Source organism: Bacillus rossius, chromosome 5 (genome assembly GCF_032445375.1).
Source record: "Bacillus rossius redtenbacheri isolate Brsri chromosome 5, Brsri_v3, whole genome shotgun sequence".
NCBI classification, from domain to species: Eukaryota; Metazoa; Arthropoda; class Insecta; order Phasmatodea; family Bacillidae; genus Bacillus; species Bacillus rossius.
Window position 1 is genome coordinate 84,631,253 of NC_086333.1, and position 13,927 is coordinate 84,645,179.

Below are 13,927 nucleotides of genomic sequence, written 5' to 3' on the forward strand. Positions count from 1 at the left end.
ATGCACATAGCGGTCTCAGAGAAGGGGGGGCATTTGACGCCGACCGCCAATGCTCCTCTGTCGCATAGACCGCTATGCCTCATCAACGTCTCGCAAAAGCGTGTGCACCGAACGCGCCCGTGCGCGCAGCAAAGTGCAGTTCGTGCGACGAGGCGAACGCCATACAACGAGTGCTACACCGGCGCAAGGATCCGGCCGGGTGTGGCATATCCTTCCGCCGCACTACAACAAATTGTTATAATTATGTTTTTCCACAGGATTTTATTAAACATTATTTTTTATTAATTAATAATTAAGTCTTTGCAAAATCATGTTTCAATGTGCGATTTGTCCCGAACCTGGCCGGTTCAGTTTCCCGCGAAATTCACACGTTTCCGCGGGAGGGCTGGCGGGGGAGGGGGGTCGCGCGCGGCGACACCGCTAGTGTCCTTCGAGAGCTCAACCAGGCCGGCAGCCTGCGCGCAACGCGGAACCTTCAACCTTTGCATTCACCGACATGTAGTTTTCCATAGTGTAATTTCTTTTCAACCTTTTGTACAGTTCCGCGGTCGGCCTAAATTTACCATGAGGTACTTAACTTAATTCAATCAGTGCTCCGAGATGAGTGTTTACGTCATACGTAAGTACTGTGGGGAGAGTATGTGTTTTTACGTCGGCGCTTCACGCCCAACTTAGCCTACAGGCTACTTAGTTTTGGCCCGCACGGGGCAGCCAGCAGGCGACACGTGCCATCCAACTTAATAACGATTCAGTCCCTGGGACACACCTAGACACCACGTAGAGTCGCCGGAGACACGGGCCTACGTGTTGCTAGCCCAGTTTATCAAGTGTAATGTGTTAGCGGAATAGTTGTAATTCGTCATGTCAGGGCTTATGTATCACCGTCGTACTGCAGTGCGCCACCAAACTTAATAACGATTCAGTCCCTGGGACACACCTAGTCACCACGTAGAGTCGCCGGAGACACGGGCCTACGTGTTGCTAGCCCAGTTTATCCAGAGCTAGGTATTAGTGTAGTGTATTGTGCTTCAAAATATCGTGTGCCATGTCAGAGTGTCTTTTGTAACTTTCGCGTCACGTATACGAGTCTGCCCCTCACGCGCATAAGAATCGTGAGCCGCCACTGAGGAAGTGAGCTGCGCGTGTGACTAGTCGCGTCGGGCAAACCGTTACGGCCAGAACGGGCAGCACCATGTATTGGGCTGTGCTGTATTAAATTCACCAACTATCTGAAGAGGTTTTGTGTTATTATTCAGGCGTCCCGAGTGGCCTCAACAGCTCGGGGGGCCCTACTGCGTTGACCCCTACCTCTAGCCACAAGGCCGAACCTTCCCTGAGATCACGAACTGAACAAAATCACGTCTAAATACTCAGAGGTAGCGGGGACGGCGTCAACGTGAAAATATGCGATTATAAAAAACAAAAACATACATATTTATAATTTGTAAAAAATACTTTCTTACGTTGTTTCTGTTCGAATCTAAAACTTTGTCTACACACACAATACCTTTAATAAACAGTAAAAAACTTGGACGACGAATTTCCAAATTATACTTTTATTAATAAACAAACATCGTTCTTTGTAACGAATAAGCGCGCGCATGCGTGAAACATACGAAAGATGCGAGTAACGAAATGCATTCGTGTGTAACGTTTCGTTACTCGTTACTAGATGCCGCACCCGTTACTCAGTAACGAATACATACGGTTTGCTACAGCTCTAATGTACATTTCGAATTTAAAATTCCTTTCTTATTGAAAGCTGTTTAGCTTTTTTGTCATATTGACATTCTTGTGGAATGTTTATATTGTGTTGTGGTGTCACCGATAATTTTTTTAGGCCAAATAAGTATTTAATACTAAGGTACACAAAACTATAACATATGTTCATGAATTATTTAGGAATGGATTCATTATATATTGCACTTAGCTTGTTCAGAAGACATCGTTACGAAGATTGTGCTTCTCTGTGTACTGAGCTGCTTGTAAAAAATCCTTATGATCAGGCTGTGTGGACTCTAAAATTGACTGCTCTGACTGAACAAGTTTATGTTGATGATATTGAAGCTGAAGAAGAAGGAATCGCAGAAATCCTAATGGATAATGATGCTGTGGCGCAGATGCCAAGACCGGGTACATCTTTGCGTACACCTGGGACTGCTGTTGGCTCCAGGCCTAAAACCCAGTCAGGACGACCAGTGAGTGGGATGGTTCGCCCAGGTACCCTCTCAAGCAGACCAGGTACCATGGAACAGGCCTTAAGAACACCTCGTACAGCGAGGACTTCTCGACCTGTGACCTCACAGTCTGCGAGAACTGTGCGGTTAGGTACTGCCTCCATGGTTTCAGAACCAGATGGTCCATTCATTCAGCTTTCCAGATTGAATATGTCTAAATATGCCCAGCAACCAAGTATTTCAAAACCTTTGTTTGAATATATATTCTATCATGAGAATGACATTCGTCAAGCTATGGAACTTGCAGTACAAGCGACGCAAGCCTGCAAGTTTAAAGACTGGTGGTGGAAAGTGCAGCTCGGGAAATGCTATTTCATGCTTGGAATGATTCGTGATGCAGAGCAACAGTTCCGATCTGCTCTCAAGCAACACCAAAGTATAGAAACTTTTCTTCGCTTGACACGAGTTTATGTTAGACTCGACCAACCACTGTCTGCTCTGGAAGTGTGTAAAACAGGCCTTGGGTACTTTCCAGAAGAAGTAACGTTGACAACAGAAATGGCTAGATTATTCGAAGGGCTGAATGACATCCCAATGTCTGTGAAATATTACCGTCAAATATTGCAACAAGATGCTACTCATGGAGAAGCGATAGCATGCATCGGTATGCAGCATTTTTACACAGACCAGCCGGAGGTTGCTTTGTGTTTTTACAGAAGACTATTGCAAATGGGAATCTACAACGTAGAGTTGTTCAATAACTTGGGTTTATGTTGTTTCTATGCCCAGCAGTATGACATGATGTTCCCTTGCTTCAAGCAGGCACTCAGTTTGGCAACGAGTGAAGCGGCAGCCGACGTGTGGTATAACATTTCCCACATTGCTCTCGGGGTCGGAGACGTGAATCTTGCCACCCAGTGTCTACGCCTGTCGCTGTCTGCCGACAGCAATCACGCCCCATCGTACAACAACTTGGGTGTGCTGGAAATACGCCGGAGCCATCCCGAGCAAGCCAGGGCGTTCTTCCAAGCCTCGGCGAGCCTAGCTCCGTACTTGTTCGAGCCACACTTTAACCACGCACTGCTTTCCCAGAGAGTCGGGGATTTGCAGATGAGTTACATGGTGGTGCAGAAGGCTCTTCAAGCATATTCAAGTCATGTTGAGTCTAGAGAACTTCTGCGGAACCTGCAGGCACATTTTTCTTTTATCTGAGTGCACACTAACATATTTCTGTAAATGTGAAATGTTACAGTCTGATAGTTCCACCACTCTTTTTCTCAGTCTCAATAATGAGACACTTGCAGCATGACAGGTTGATCATCCAGACAGTTTTACACTTTTTCCTTGCCAAGCTGATCCTTAAACAAGCACCATTGACACATAATTCACCTAAGTTTAGTGAAAGCACCTTCAATTGTATCACATTTTAGAGCTCAATCAGAGGTAACTTAAAAGGTCCATATCAAATCCTTGGGAATAATGTAAGTGGTTTCTTGTTGCCTTTGTCCAAAATGCCATTGGCAAATTTTAGCTGGTGCCATTTTAAGAAACACTTTCTTACTATGAGAACAAGTGAAGTGCTTTTCTTCATTCCAGAATGTAGTTTACTTAGATCAGTTACTGTTTTTTTTGTGCAGACTGTACCACTTGTGAGGATTACTCCTGTTTGATATTGACAAGGCATAAGAGTTTAAATGAGAGAAACTAAAAGGATCCACAGTTCAAAAAATATGGAAATTTATTTTAGAAGAGTGTAAGGAACAGAAGGGTGCTCGAGAGCTGCAATTATCAAAATATTTATTTGCAAGTGAATATTTAATGGGGCTTCATTTCTCCATATGCAGCCAAGCAGCACACAGATCTCAATATCAGAGAGAATCTTATCACTTTATACCTCGATGTAAAATGTTTTGTAAAACTGAAAGTTCACACACACCCTTGCTTAAACTTTTGACGTTCTACAGATGTCTGCTGGCAGTTGAATGGAATGGATTATCTGGATTGAAGGTGAGCAAGCTAACCACTAAAACACTGTGGCCTTCTCCTTGCAACTGTCTGTAATTATGAAACTAAAGACAACCATTGTGTTATTGGATTATTTATTTACAGTTTAATTTACACTTGACAGTTACAGGCGAGGCACAAGCCGCAGGTCTGGAGGCGGCGTGGCAGGGGTCATATGACGACGGTGGCATCTTGGTCCCAGACAGCATGCAGCCTGCTGGTGTCATGGAGTCTGCTCGGCGGGGTGTTCTCCGAGAGCGGGGACACACGGCGGTCCTTGCCACCGTGGCCCCGCCACATCTGGTGCGGGGAGTTGACATCGCACAGAGGCATCCTCTGCGCAGACCACGGTCCTTGGATACAACACGCTTGCAAGAAACTACCTTAAGCATTGAGGCAGTATCAGCAGGCATTTAAAAAATCTGCATATCCGTAATATGTATAAACGTAACAGATTAATAAGATGGAAAGAATTATTTGGTGGCCATATCTGGTGTATTGTGGTTGAATGTAAAAATATCTATTTTGTAAGAAATTCATGTAGATATAACCCATAACCCAAATATCAGTGCGAAGGGTAAGCGAGTCTAACCGAGATAAAATGGAAAGTGGAGAAAGCCTGTAATGACAGACATGGATTGACAAAGTTGGAAAATGAAAAATGTAAATTCACTGGAATATTCTCCTTGTTCGCTAAATAAAAACAATAAAAAACAAATGCCACTCAATCAGCTACAAGAGCCTTCCCTGTCGCTGATTATAACGTCTGTTCACAAGTGCTATGCCTTGAAAGATGCAAGTTTTCGACCACCCATTTCCGGACATGTGCCTGTCAATTGAAAGGTTACTACTGCCAACAGCCTGTTTCCGGACACGTACCAGTCTGCCTAGAGCATTGTGCTGCCGGAGAGACACAAGTCTCCAAGAATCGCAGGCAGTTCCGCCTCCCGTCAGTTACGTGTCCTTAATCAGTTGGCACTATAGGGGCAGCTGTTAGTGTGTGTCAAGGGGGCAAGATTTGGTGATGTGTGTTGGGTACAATAAACTGCTTGCACTGGAAATTGTCTCGAGTCATCTACCGGCTGGAACCTTGTGCATGTTCTGGCGGGGAGCCCCCGACAGAGACTCTACAGCGCCGTCTGCACTCTGGCCGCGCTTCTTGCCAGTGAGATACCAACGAGCCTTCGTGAAGAAAGAAGCTACAGAGTAGTGACCAGCGCCACGAAAGGCAACACATCTTAAAACCTTTGTCGTACATAAAACAGCATAAAAAATAATGGAATGCAACATCTAAAACCACATTTAATTGAGCTCACTTTTGACTAACATTAAATAAAGTTAACAGATTTTGCAACATATATTTGAGTCATATATTATAAATGGATTTGTGTATTTCCTCCCCCTAATTTTATGTTCCCAAGTTCTTTTTAGCATATGCTATTTAGAATGAAATGTTTTAGCATTTATTCATTTACTCTCAATACAAAGTGACAATTCTAAATTAGATTACAGCCAAAGTAAATAAAATATGGTCTTCATAGAATTTTGGAAGATTAATACTTAGGTAACATAGATCAATTAGGTTCTCAAGGTACAGAAGACTTCTGATAGCCTGGCAACAGTGCCTAAATATTCACAACTAAGCAAATTTAAGCTAAATATCTATCATCATAGCTAAGGTTGAAAACACATTTGCAGTACACACAAGTGGCAGTTGCACGTGCTGTAATTTTCCATTCTACCATTGATCTAGAAAGTTTTCGCGAACTGCAAAATACAGTGAAATCCAATGCAATCCATTTCACGAAAAAAATGTATCTTTTTTGAAGACTGTTTTCCCAAATTAGTGTTTACATAAACTCATATTTCAAACTTAAACCCTAGTTATTCAAGAGTTTTCATTAACTTCAACCATGTGAATTATATTTTAGTTCAGCAATATTATAAACATAATTTCTGCTAACTTCACCTAGAACCTTAAACCATTATATACTTTTTTTTTTAAATATACTTTTGAGTTGCAACATTTGGTCCGTAGATACATACAGCAAGGAAGCTGTTAATGTGTTACACGGTGTTACATTGATTGTGATTATTGATTTATACACCACTGAAACTATGACATTTACTTCTTTTAATGGCCATCACTATGGAGTGTCCGTGTTTTGTTTTTTCCCACTTCTGGTGCATGTGAAGAAATGAATACCTACAAATAATATTTTGTTTTCAAGTTTGAGATGGCAAATATGTCATGTTTTGAAATATTACTGTTTAGCGAGACAATACTTAGGGGGGAGAAAAAAAACTAAATACAGTAAAACCTTTTCGTTGCGACCCCATTTATTGCGACCAGCTCTCTATTACAACCCAATTTCGAGGAACCGTGAAAAAATTGCTGGAAATCCGAAGAAAATCGGACAGAAAATAAGTTTCTTGTGGTGAGTAGCATGTTACTGCGTTTCTCTTGCCGAGTGCTGTACTGCCGTATGAAGCGCATATCTAAAAATAGATACCACTTCCTGTCGACCGCTGTCAGCGCTTGACAACCCCCATTCCACGTCCCTTTGCCGGCAGGGTGCAGATAAAGGTTTTTGTGGCAACGTGTTTACGTTTAGCTTTTTGCGAGTGTCTAGTGTGGTACGCAGTTAAGGCAAAGCTACCTGCTGGATTTCTCTTTTGAGTTTGATTACTATTGGTTGACAAAGTTTGCTTAGTTTTTGAAGTCCGATTTGGTATATTTTCTGGCTTGAATTTGTAAACTATTGTTGATGACTTATGCAGGTTTTTTCTTCTTCCCCCCCCCCCCCCCCTGATTTTGTGTATTATGACAATAAATAAAATACCATTAAATATTAATTACTATTAATGCAACGCAGGAAAAACCCTCTGGCCGCAGCGAGTGAACATAGTAGTTGGCCGCTCGCTCGCCCTTTCTCACCCTCTCCCCGTACCATGCGCTGCGGCTGATCTCGGATGCTACTTGTACTTGTTAACAATCACGTTATCTACTTCATTTTAACAAGGAGAGTAAAAATATATTAAAACTGTCAGCAAATTGATAAAATCTTTATGTGTCCCCAAAACAGGGCACAACACCAACTGGCCCGCCAGTTGTTTTCATTAACAGCGACCGACTGGATGCACGCCCGCCTCGACTTGTTTTAACTGCCGCAGCGATGTTTATTTTGACAGCTCAAGCAATTATCTTTTCCCGTGGGTTGACAGAAAAAGGTTGCTTCACCCAGCAGCAGCAAAAAGAAAAAGAAAAAAAAGCTATGCCACTTCTTCCCCACGCAGGAAACACACTGGCTACCGTCTGTCTCCCCCTCATTTATCTTTCTTCTAACATTCCACGTCTCGCCTATCGCGCAAGCAATAACGAAGCGACCACGCATTGGGCCGTTTTATGTTTGTTTGGTGACAGCAGCTTGATTTTATTTGGTATATTCATTTCATAGTACCCTTGTTATTAAAATACATTTATATTTAAGTTTGAAAGCTTGTAAATTCCTTGCCAGAGATGACTGAACTCGAACTTGGTGTGAAAAGTGACATATTTTGACATACTTTTTTTTGGGCGTGTTTGTAGGGGAGGAAGGGGTCCGAAAATATTTACAACGCTCCTACCCGTCCCTCACCGCTTTAGTACCCCATCATAATAGCCCAATTTTACGGGAGAAGGGAGGGTGAAAAGAGCATTTTCTCACTGAAGTTTCAAAGGGGAGCGAAGTTGGGGTGTCATAAGGGAGGACACTAGATGGTTTGTGTGTCTGGGAGGGATGAGCTAGCCTTGAAGAATGTCACCGAGGGGAGGGAGGGGTGAGCTTATGCGTCATGAAGCCGCTGCCGCCAGCCAGCCGGGAGAGCTTCGTGTGCGCCCACTCGCGTTGCAGAACCTACCGCTGCCATATTTTTAAAGGGAATGTCCCATTTTTTTTTTGTTATTCTTACATGAACATTATTGGAAGTATTAAAGCCGATACAAAAATACGCTGTGTGTTAAAATTAACAGATTTTAATGATCTTTCATTTCTTTTTTTTTTTAAATTTTTTTCTGATTTTCACATTTTGGTCAAAATGTCCAATTTTTTGACGGTTCCCGAAAATGTATTCGTAAAATCACTGCTTCGTTTAATCTGGGGTTCGTGACATCGGGGTTCTAGTGTATTTAACTATGGCAAGCAATAAATCGTACATGTAAACTAACCAGTAAAAATAAACTGTCTTTTGACATATTTTCTTTAGAGGTGGCCTGTAGGGCGACGGACTTGTCATGAAGGTTGAAGTGGGTTTAAAGCAAAGCCGTCTAACATTGTGAGTGACAGCATCCTGCCATTGTACGGCTGGTTTCTTAGCGAGTAGCAGTTTGGGAGGGAGGGATGTTGAAATCAACTGAAAATATCGGAAAACATCTATTACGATCCTATTCCTGGGAACCGTGAGGGGTCGTTTCAGAGAGGTTTGACTGTACTTGTTGCATTTTTAAAACATTTTTTATTGTTCATACTTTTGATTATGAAGTCCCATTAAAACATCAAAAAGGGTATTTATATTTATATTGCACAAATGACTTGACTTCAACAGCGAATGTTGGTACACAATAAACTCACAAGCCATGTTAAGTCAAATTTTCATAAGCAAATGAATATCAGTACTTCAGTGTTAGTATTCGAGATTGAATATGAATAGTTGAAAATTTGCATTTGAAAATTTAAATATTTGCACAGGCCTAATTGGTGCATCAAAACTACAGCACTGGAGTTGACCCCCGGTCCTACTTTGTTTACTAGCGAAGGGAGGGTGTGATGACGACAAACACCCCCCCCCCCCCCCCCCCCACATATTTACGACTCCTCCAATTCTTGCACCACCTAACAAAAAGACGAGAAGACTTATTTTGTTACCGGTTTCCTTTCCATCTATTGTAGTTTATTTTTTACCCTTCCCCTTGCTGCAAAGAGAGAGAGTGTTTCTTCTATAAAAACTAGCATTCGCATTGCCGGCAAACACCTGTGGGGCTGGAGGAATGTTAAAGCTGCACTTCAGAACACCAACAATGTCTGCAGTTATGCCACGGAAAGCATGGGGAATTTCTATCCCAAAAACAATAATGTTTGGGCACAGTTTCATCCATCACAAACCCCTGTCGAGATAGACGCTGCCAGTTGACACGACGTACGAGAGGGAGGGAGAACCGTCAACACTGCCACACGGACGCACGCACGCACTCAATCACACACACACTATTTCTCTTTGGCTGGTTAATTTTAAATCTACCTCCCCCCTCCCCCTTCACAGACAGGTACTCACTTGCCGGCAGTGACCGGGCAGGTGAAGTATGTAGAATAACTGCGCTGTTCACAGAGCTTCACACTACTGCCGAGATATTTTATTTTAAACAAATTATACTTACTTGAAGAGTTAATTAAAAGCCAACATAGGCCAATTATTTACACACACATTCAAGCACACAGAGCAGAATAATTTTCTTAACCAAAATGAAAAACTCACATAAGGGTCACACTACAATTAAATGATGTGTGATCCACACGTGGGTAAACACAGCAAGGCACGCACCCTCAGGGACGGGGTCTCCTTGGACAGAGGCAGCGTCTTGGCGCGCACCGGGTTCTCGTGTCCCTGGTACGTGCTCATGACCCTCTGCTGCTGGGTGTCGGTCAGCGAGAGGGCCTGGCTCAGCCCCGACAAGAAGCCAACCATGTCAGCGTCCACCGCCAGCGCGCCCTGTCACAGCCCGGAGCCATGCACTCTCCCCAGCCACCGAGGGTGCTGTCCGGGTCACAGAGCGACTCCATTCCCAATATCATTCAAGGATGGTTCCAGGCTCTGTTCCCCTCCTGATTTCCTGACTTGTTATGCAAGACTGTCACCATGGCCTATCTGTCGACAAGATGTATATAAAAAATTTATTTTCGTTGAATGAATTTTAAGATAAAGAATAAAAATGTGAGCGAGTCCTTCAACACCCACCAGTGACGTGTAAACATCAAACCTCGGTAACAAGCACATTCATGTGTTATCATGTTGCAAACAAACTTATAAAACAAAACTGGGACAAAAAACTTAAGTTTGAATTCTTAAAAAAATAATGCAGTGTGTGATTAAATATACAAAAATTGTGTTTTCAAATACATAGTTTCAATACACGATGCGAGTATTCGCTGCTGGAGCAGCTATGTAGACTATTGAATCATTTGATTTGTAGAGTGAAATGTTAAATTTAACTATATAATGAAATGGCACTGGAGGAAAAAAAAAAACCTTCTAAACCTTGTATTTGATCTTTGACAAGTAATTTTTTTTAATATACTGCCCATCTTGTTATAATTCATTAAACAGTTCATACTATTAAATATTCGTGTGTCTCTATAAACCTTGGTACATGTCATTTGCACAGATGGCAGCACTGTGGTCCATGCAACTTTTGTTACATTCATGAAATACTTCAACCAAATGCTTTTTTTGCAGAGAACTAAGATGTTTAAATATCATCTAGCTTCACACCACTATAATTATCTCACCACTATATAAGTAAACCTTTCTTTCATTCCAAGTATTAACTATGAAGTGATCACAAAATCTACTAATTTTTTTAATAAAAATGTTAATAAACTAGTTTTCAGGTTTCTTTTAAAAAAATACAAAAAATTTGAAGTACAGATGGATAAATAATTTAAAACCTTTAAGTTATAATAACTAAAAATTTTAACTCATTACGTTGTTGGATAATTTTTCTATCGCATCTATTCGTCTTTAAGTACTGAGAAGGTGAGCCGTAAAAACAAAATGATTTATACCAAATCTGCGAGAGTAATTAAACTTTGTAAATTAATACCTTTAGCATAATTCTGAAAAATTTTAAGTTTAAAATGTTCACAAATTTAGTTATTTAAACTAATTATTCGACCTTACCGATATCATGATACTTAAGTGAAAATTCCTATCTAAGAGGGTCAGATATTACAGTAGCACGCTGGCGTGAGCACCTGCCGGGACAGCCCCATGATGCGGGCGCAGGAGGGGTTGGCAGTCTCCCTGGGAGAGTTCTTCCCCAGGGGGACCTCGGCGCGTCCCTCGTACATCAGGATCTCCTGCACGCGCTCCACCGGCTGTCCCCCCGCGTCTCCGCCCGGCACCTGCGCCCCACACGCACCCGGGCGTCGCCAGGACTGCCCTCCGAGGACATCGAACAAGTCCACACTGAGGTCATTACAAACTACGACGGATGAAGGGACGGGAATTCTCAGGCAACACCCACCACGTTCCTTACTTACTCAAATACTAGTTTCGACTCCACCTTGAATGAACCCCGGGAGACGAGTGAGCGGACAGCTCGACTCATGACCTCAGAAGTTACGAAGAGGGACAATTCGTGGCCTTAAGATACTAAGTTACCAATAACACATTTCCATAATTATCTAGGGCAGTTTCCTGGAGCCACGGTGGTACTGTGTCCATTATGTTCATTCTGTTCTTTGCAGTCTTTCATAGACACACCTTGCATGGCCAAATCATTTCTACCCCTTCTGGGGTGAAATTACTCACCTACTTAAGTATATATCAATTAGGTGCAGAATCAGCCAAACTTACAATCCAGGAACGAACTATGGATAAACAGTACATATTTGGAATAACGAGGAGAGAATTGGAATAGGTTATGGGAAATAAATTATGCTGAAAAGGTTAGTTTTTTTTTCCCGTGTGATCTGTGTGTGTACATGATTTGGAGAACTTTAGTTAAATTGTAAAAAATGGTCAGTTAGGTCAGGATAGCCACAAATAATAGTAACTCCTAAGCAACCATCAAAATAATTTTTACAATGTTTTGAAGTATTTTTAATGTAGCTAATCTAATGTAATCGACCATTCACACAATTTATCTCAAGTTCTCCAAATCATAAACACACACACACATAGACCCACGTGGTTAAAAGAAAAATGGCAACGGCCGCATCAATGCAAATGCAGTATTAGGAAAGTTATAAACTGTGATTTCTCAGAAACTAGAAATTCAAAAAAAAATATTTTTGGAGGGTAAATACAGGCGCGTGTCTAGTGTGTGAAAAAAATTGGTAAAAGTTTCTTATTACATATACAAAGTCTATCCATTGATCCTAATCACATGATCCTGAATACATTGATTCTGTGGTACATGATGCTTGCTGTTTTAATTTAGTACGTCGACAGATCGTAGATACACTAAAAATTGTGACGTAACAATGAATTTTTTTCGTGTTATCAGATCAAATAAAAATCCAAATTTTTATTCTTCTTTTTACTTCCAAACAAATATTTTTATTCTAGACAGGATCTTTCACCATACTAAATTAAACAACAAGCATAATGTACCACAGGATCAACCATACACTAACATCCCATCAGTATAAAGGGATAAACTTGGATCCGTGATACGGAACAATTAAAAAAAAAGTATTTTTGAAATTTTATTATTACTTCACGGAAAAGTCGCGCTGTAAGAATGTTACCCATTTTACATGCCTCATTTCCACACTTTGTACTCCTATTAAGACAATACTGACGTTCGTTAATACAGCGTGACCAATGTCCTGAATGAGCCAGGTTAAAGACTGTTAACTATATTTGAAAACAACCACCGACAACATGGAAACTTTGCTAATATCTGACATTACCAGTAATTTTATTTTATAAAAAGGGACCATCTAATATATAAGCTGCCTGAACATTCAGGCAAACAAAATAAATAAGGAAAAAAGAGAAAAATATTATTTAATGCAGACTTTGATCAATGGAAGGAAGGGTAGGTATAAAATATTCAAAAGCTTATAATTAAAACAGTTTCAAGATAATGAAAATACAAACTACAGCAATGGCCTGCCGACATGGAATGTCTCACCTGGAGCGGGGTGCGAGCTATCCCATAGGACGGAGACCTGGGATCTCTCTCCCTTCGCAGCTGCAGGGCGCTGACCCGCTGATGGCTCACAGCGACGGCACTGGCGCCTGTCACGGCCTGCTCTGTGTGGGGCGCCTCCTCACTGCAGCGCCTGGGCGTGCCTTCCACCTGCCCCCAACCACACAACCTCACAGCTCAACTACATCCACCCCTTGTAATGTAACCTTCCCAGCGGTTAAACTTACTATGGAACGCTATTACAAAAAAAGTTGTTTCTCTTCAGAATAATCCTACCTTATATGACACAATTATCATGAAAATTAAAAAGTACCTAACTCAGCAGTAGTTGCGCCGGTTAAAATGTACATCCACGTACCTGTATTGGCGTCCTTGAAATTTCTATCGTAGGCGAACGAGGATCCACTACAAGTTTACGTCTGGGAGTTGCTTTGGTAGTGTCGACCTTGTCACGGCGGTTTTCTTCAGTTGATTCATTGAAGTACTTGGCCAAAAATGCACCCATTATTGTTTTCTTCATATGAAAACTTATGAAACAACTTCAAATTTTTTGGGAAACGGACGAATACGTTACTCTGCGTTAGTTAAATAGTTGTGATGCAAAGAGCTTACAGATATGAAGCCACTGCTCTGCTCACTCGTCCTAAACTTAACATCAATAATAATATAAACTATACGGACAAATCATCCAAAGTCCCCGAATACTTTCTTCTCATTACATTTGCACAATATTGCAAGTACGTTATTTTAAATTTAAACCCGTTGACGTTTGAAGAGTGACCACCCATGAAACGTAAAATTTCTCTTTTCTGCAAATTTGTTTTTTGTTTGG

The 13,927-nt window shown here is 41.5% G+C and overlaps 2 protein-coding genes across 4 annotated transcripts; one reads left to right on the top strand and one right to left on the bottom strand.

Annotated features, from left to right (window-relative positions):
• Nucleotides 1-1,468: 1,468 nt before the first annotated feature.
• On the top strand, nucleotides 1,469-5,539 carry LOC134532180 (tetratricopeptide repeat protein 8). Of its 2 annotated transcripts, none has more exons than XM_063368577.1 (2): nucleotides 1,469-4,184; nucleotides 4,306-5,539. In XM_063368577.1, the coding sequence occupies exon 1, from the start codon at nucleotides 1,884-1,886 to the stop codon at nucleotides 3,387-3,389; it is 1,506 nt and encodes a 501-aa protein (XP_063224647.1). In that variant the 5' UTR covers nucleotides 1,469-1,883; the 3' UTR covers nucleotides 3,390-4,184; nucleotides 4,306-5,539. The 2 variants fall into 2 exon arrangements, with proteins under 2 accessions (XP_063224647.1, XP_063224648.1); XM_063368578.1 differs by having other exon boundaries at nucleotides 4,312-5,539.
• On the bottom strand, nucleotides 4,260-13,887 carry LOC134532181 (cell division cycle-associated protein 3-like). Of its 2 annotated transcripts, XM_063368580.1 has the most exons (5): nucleotides 13,454-13,887; nucleotides 13,078-13,245; nucleotides 11,189-11,338; nucleotides 9,759-9,926; nucleotides 4,260-4,517 (listed from the first exon to the last, which is right to left on the bottom strand). In XM_063368580.1, exons 1-5 carry the CDS (start codon nucleotides 13,613-13,615, stop codon nucleotides 4,353-4,355), a joined length of 813 nt encoding a protein of 270 aa, XP_063224650.1. In that variant the 5' UTR covers nucleotides 13,616-13,887; the 3' UTR covers nucleotides 4,260-4,352. The 2 variants fall into 2 exon arrangements, with proteins under 2 accessions (XP_063224650.1, XP_063224651.1); XM_063368581.1 differs by lacking the exon at nucleotides 11,189-11,338 and having other exon boundaries at nucleotides 13,454-13,851.
• Between the last annotated feature and the right edge of the window lie 40 nt (nucleotides 13,888-13,927).

Bases quoted from the DNA above. Each gene is read 5' to 3' on its own strand.
- LOC134532181 (XM_063368580.1), bottom strand. From the start codon at position 13,615: ATGAAGAAAACAATAATGGGTGCATTTTTGGCCAAGTACTTCAATGAA. The intron at 13,246-13,453 runs GTACGTGGATGT...GGTTGGGGGCAG, and splicing joins TTTCAAGGACGCCAATACAG to GTGGAAGGCACGCCCAGGCG. The intron at 9,927-11,188 runs GTGCTCACGCCA...GGGCTGTGACAG, and splicing joins TCATGGGGCTGTCCCGGCAG to GGCGCGCTGGCGGTGGACGC.
- LOC134532180 (XM_063368577.1), top strand. From the start codon at position 1,884: ATGTTCATGAATTATTTAGGAATGGATTCATTATATATTGCACTTAGC.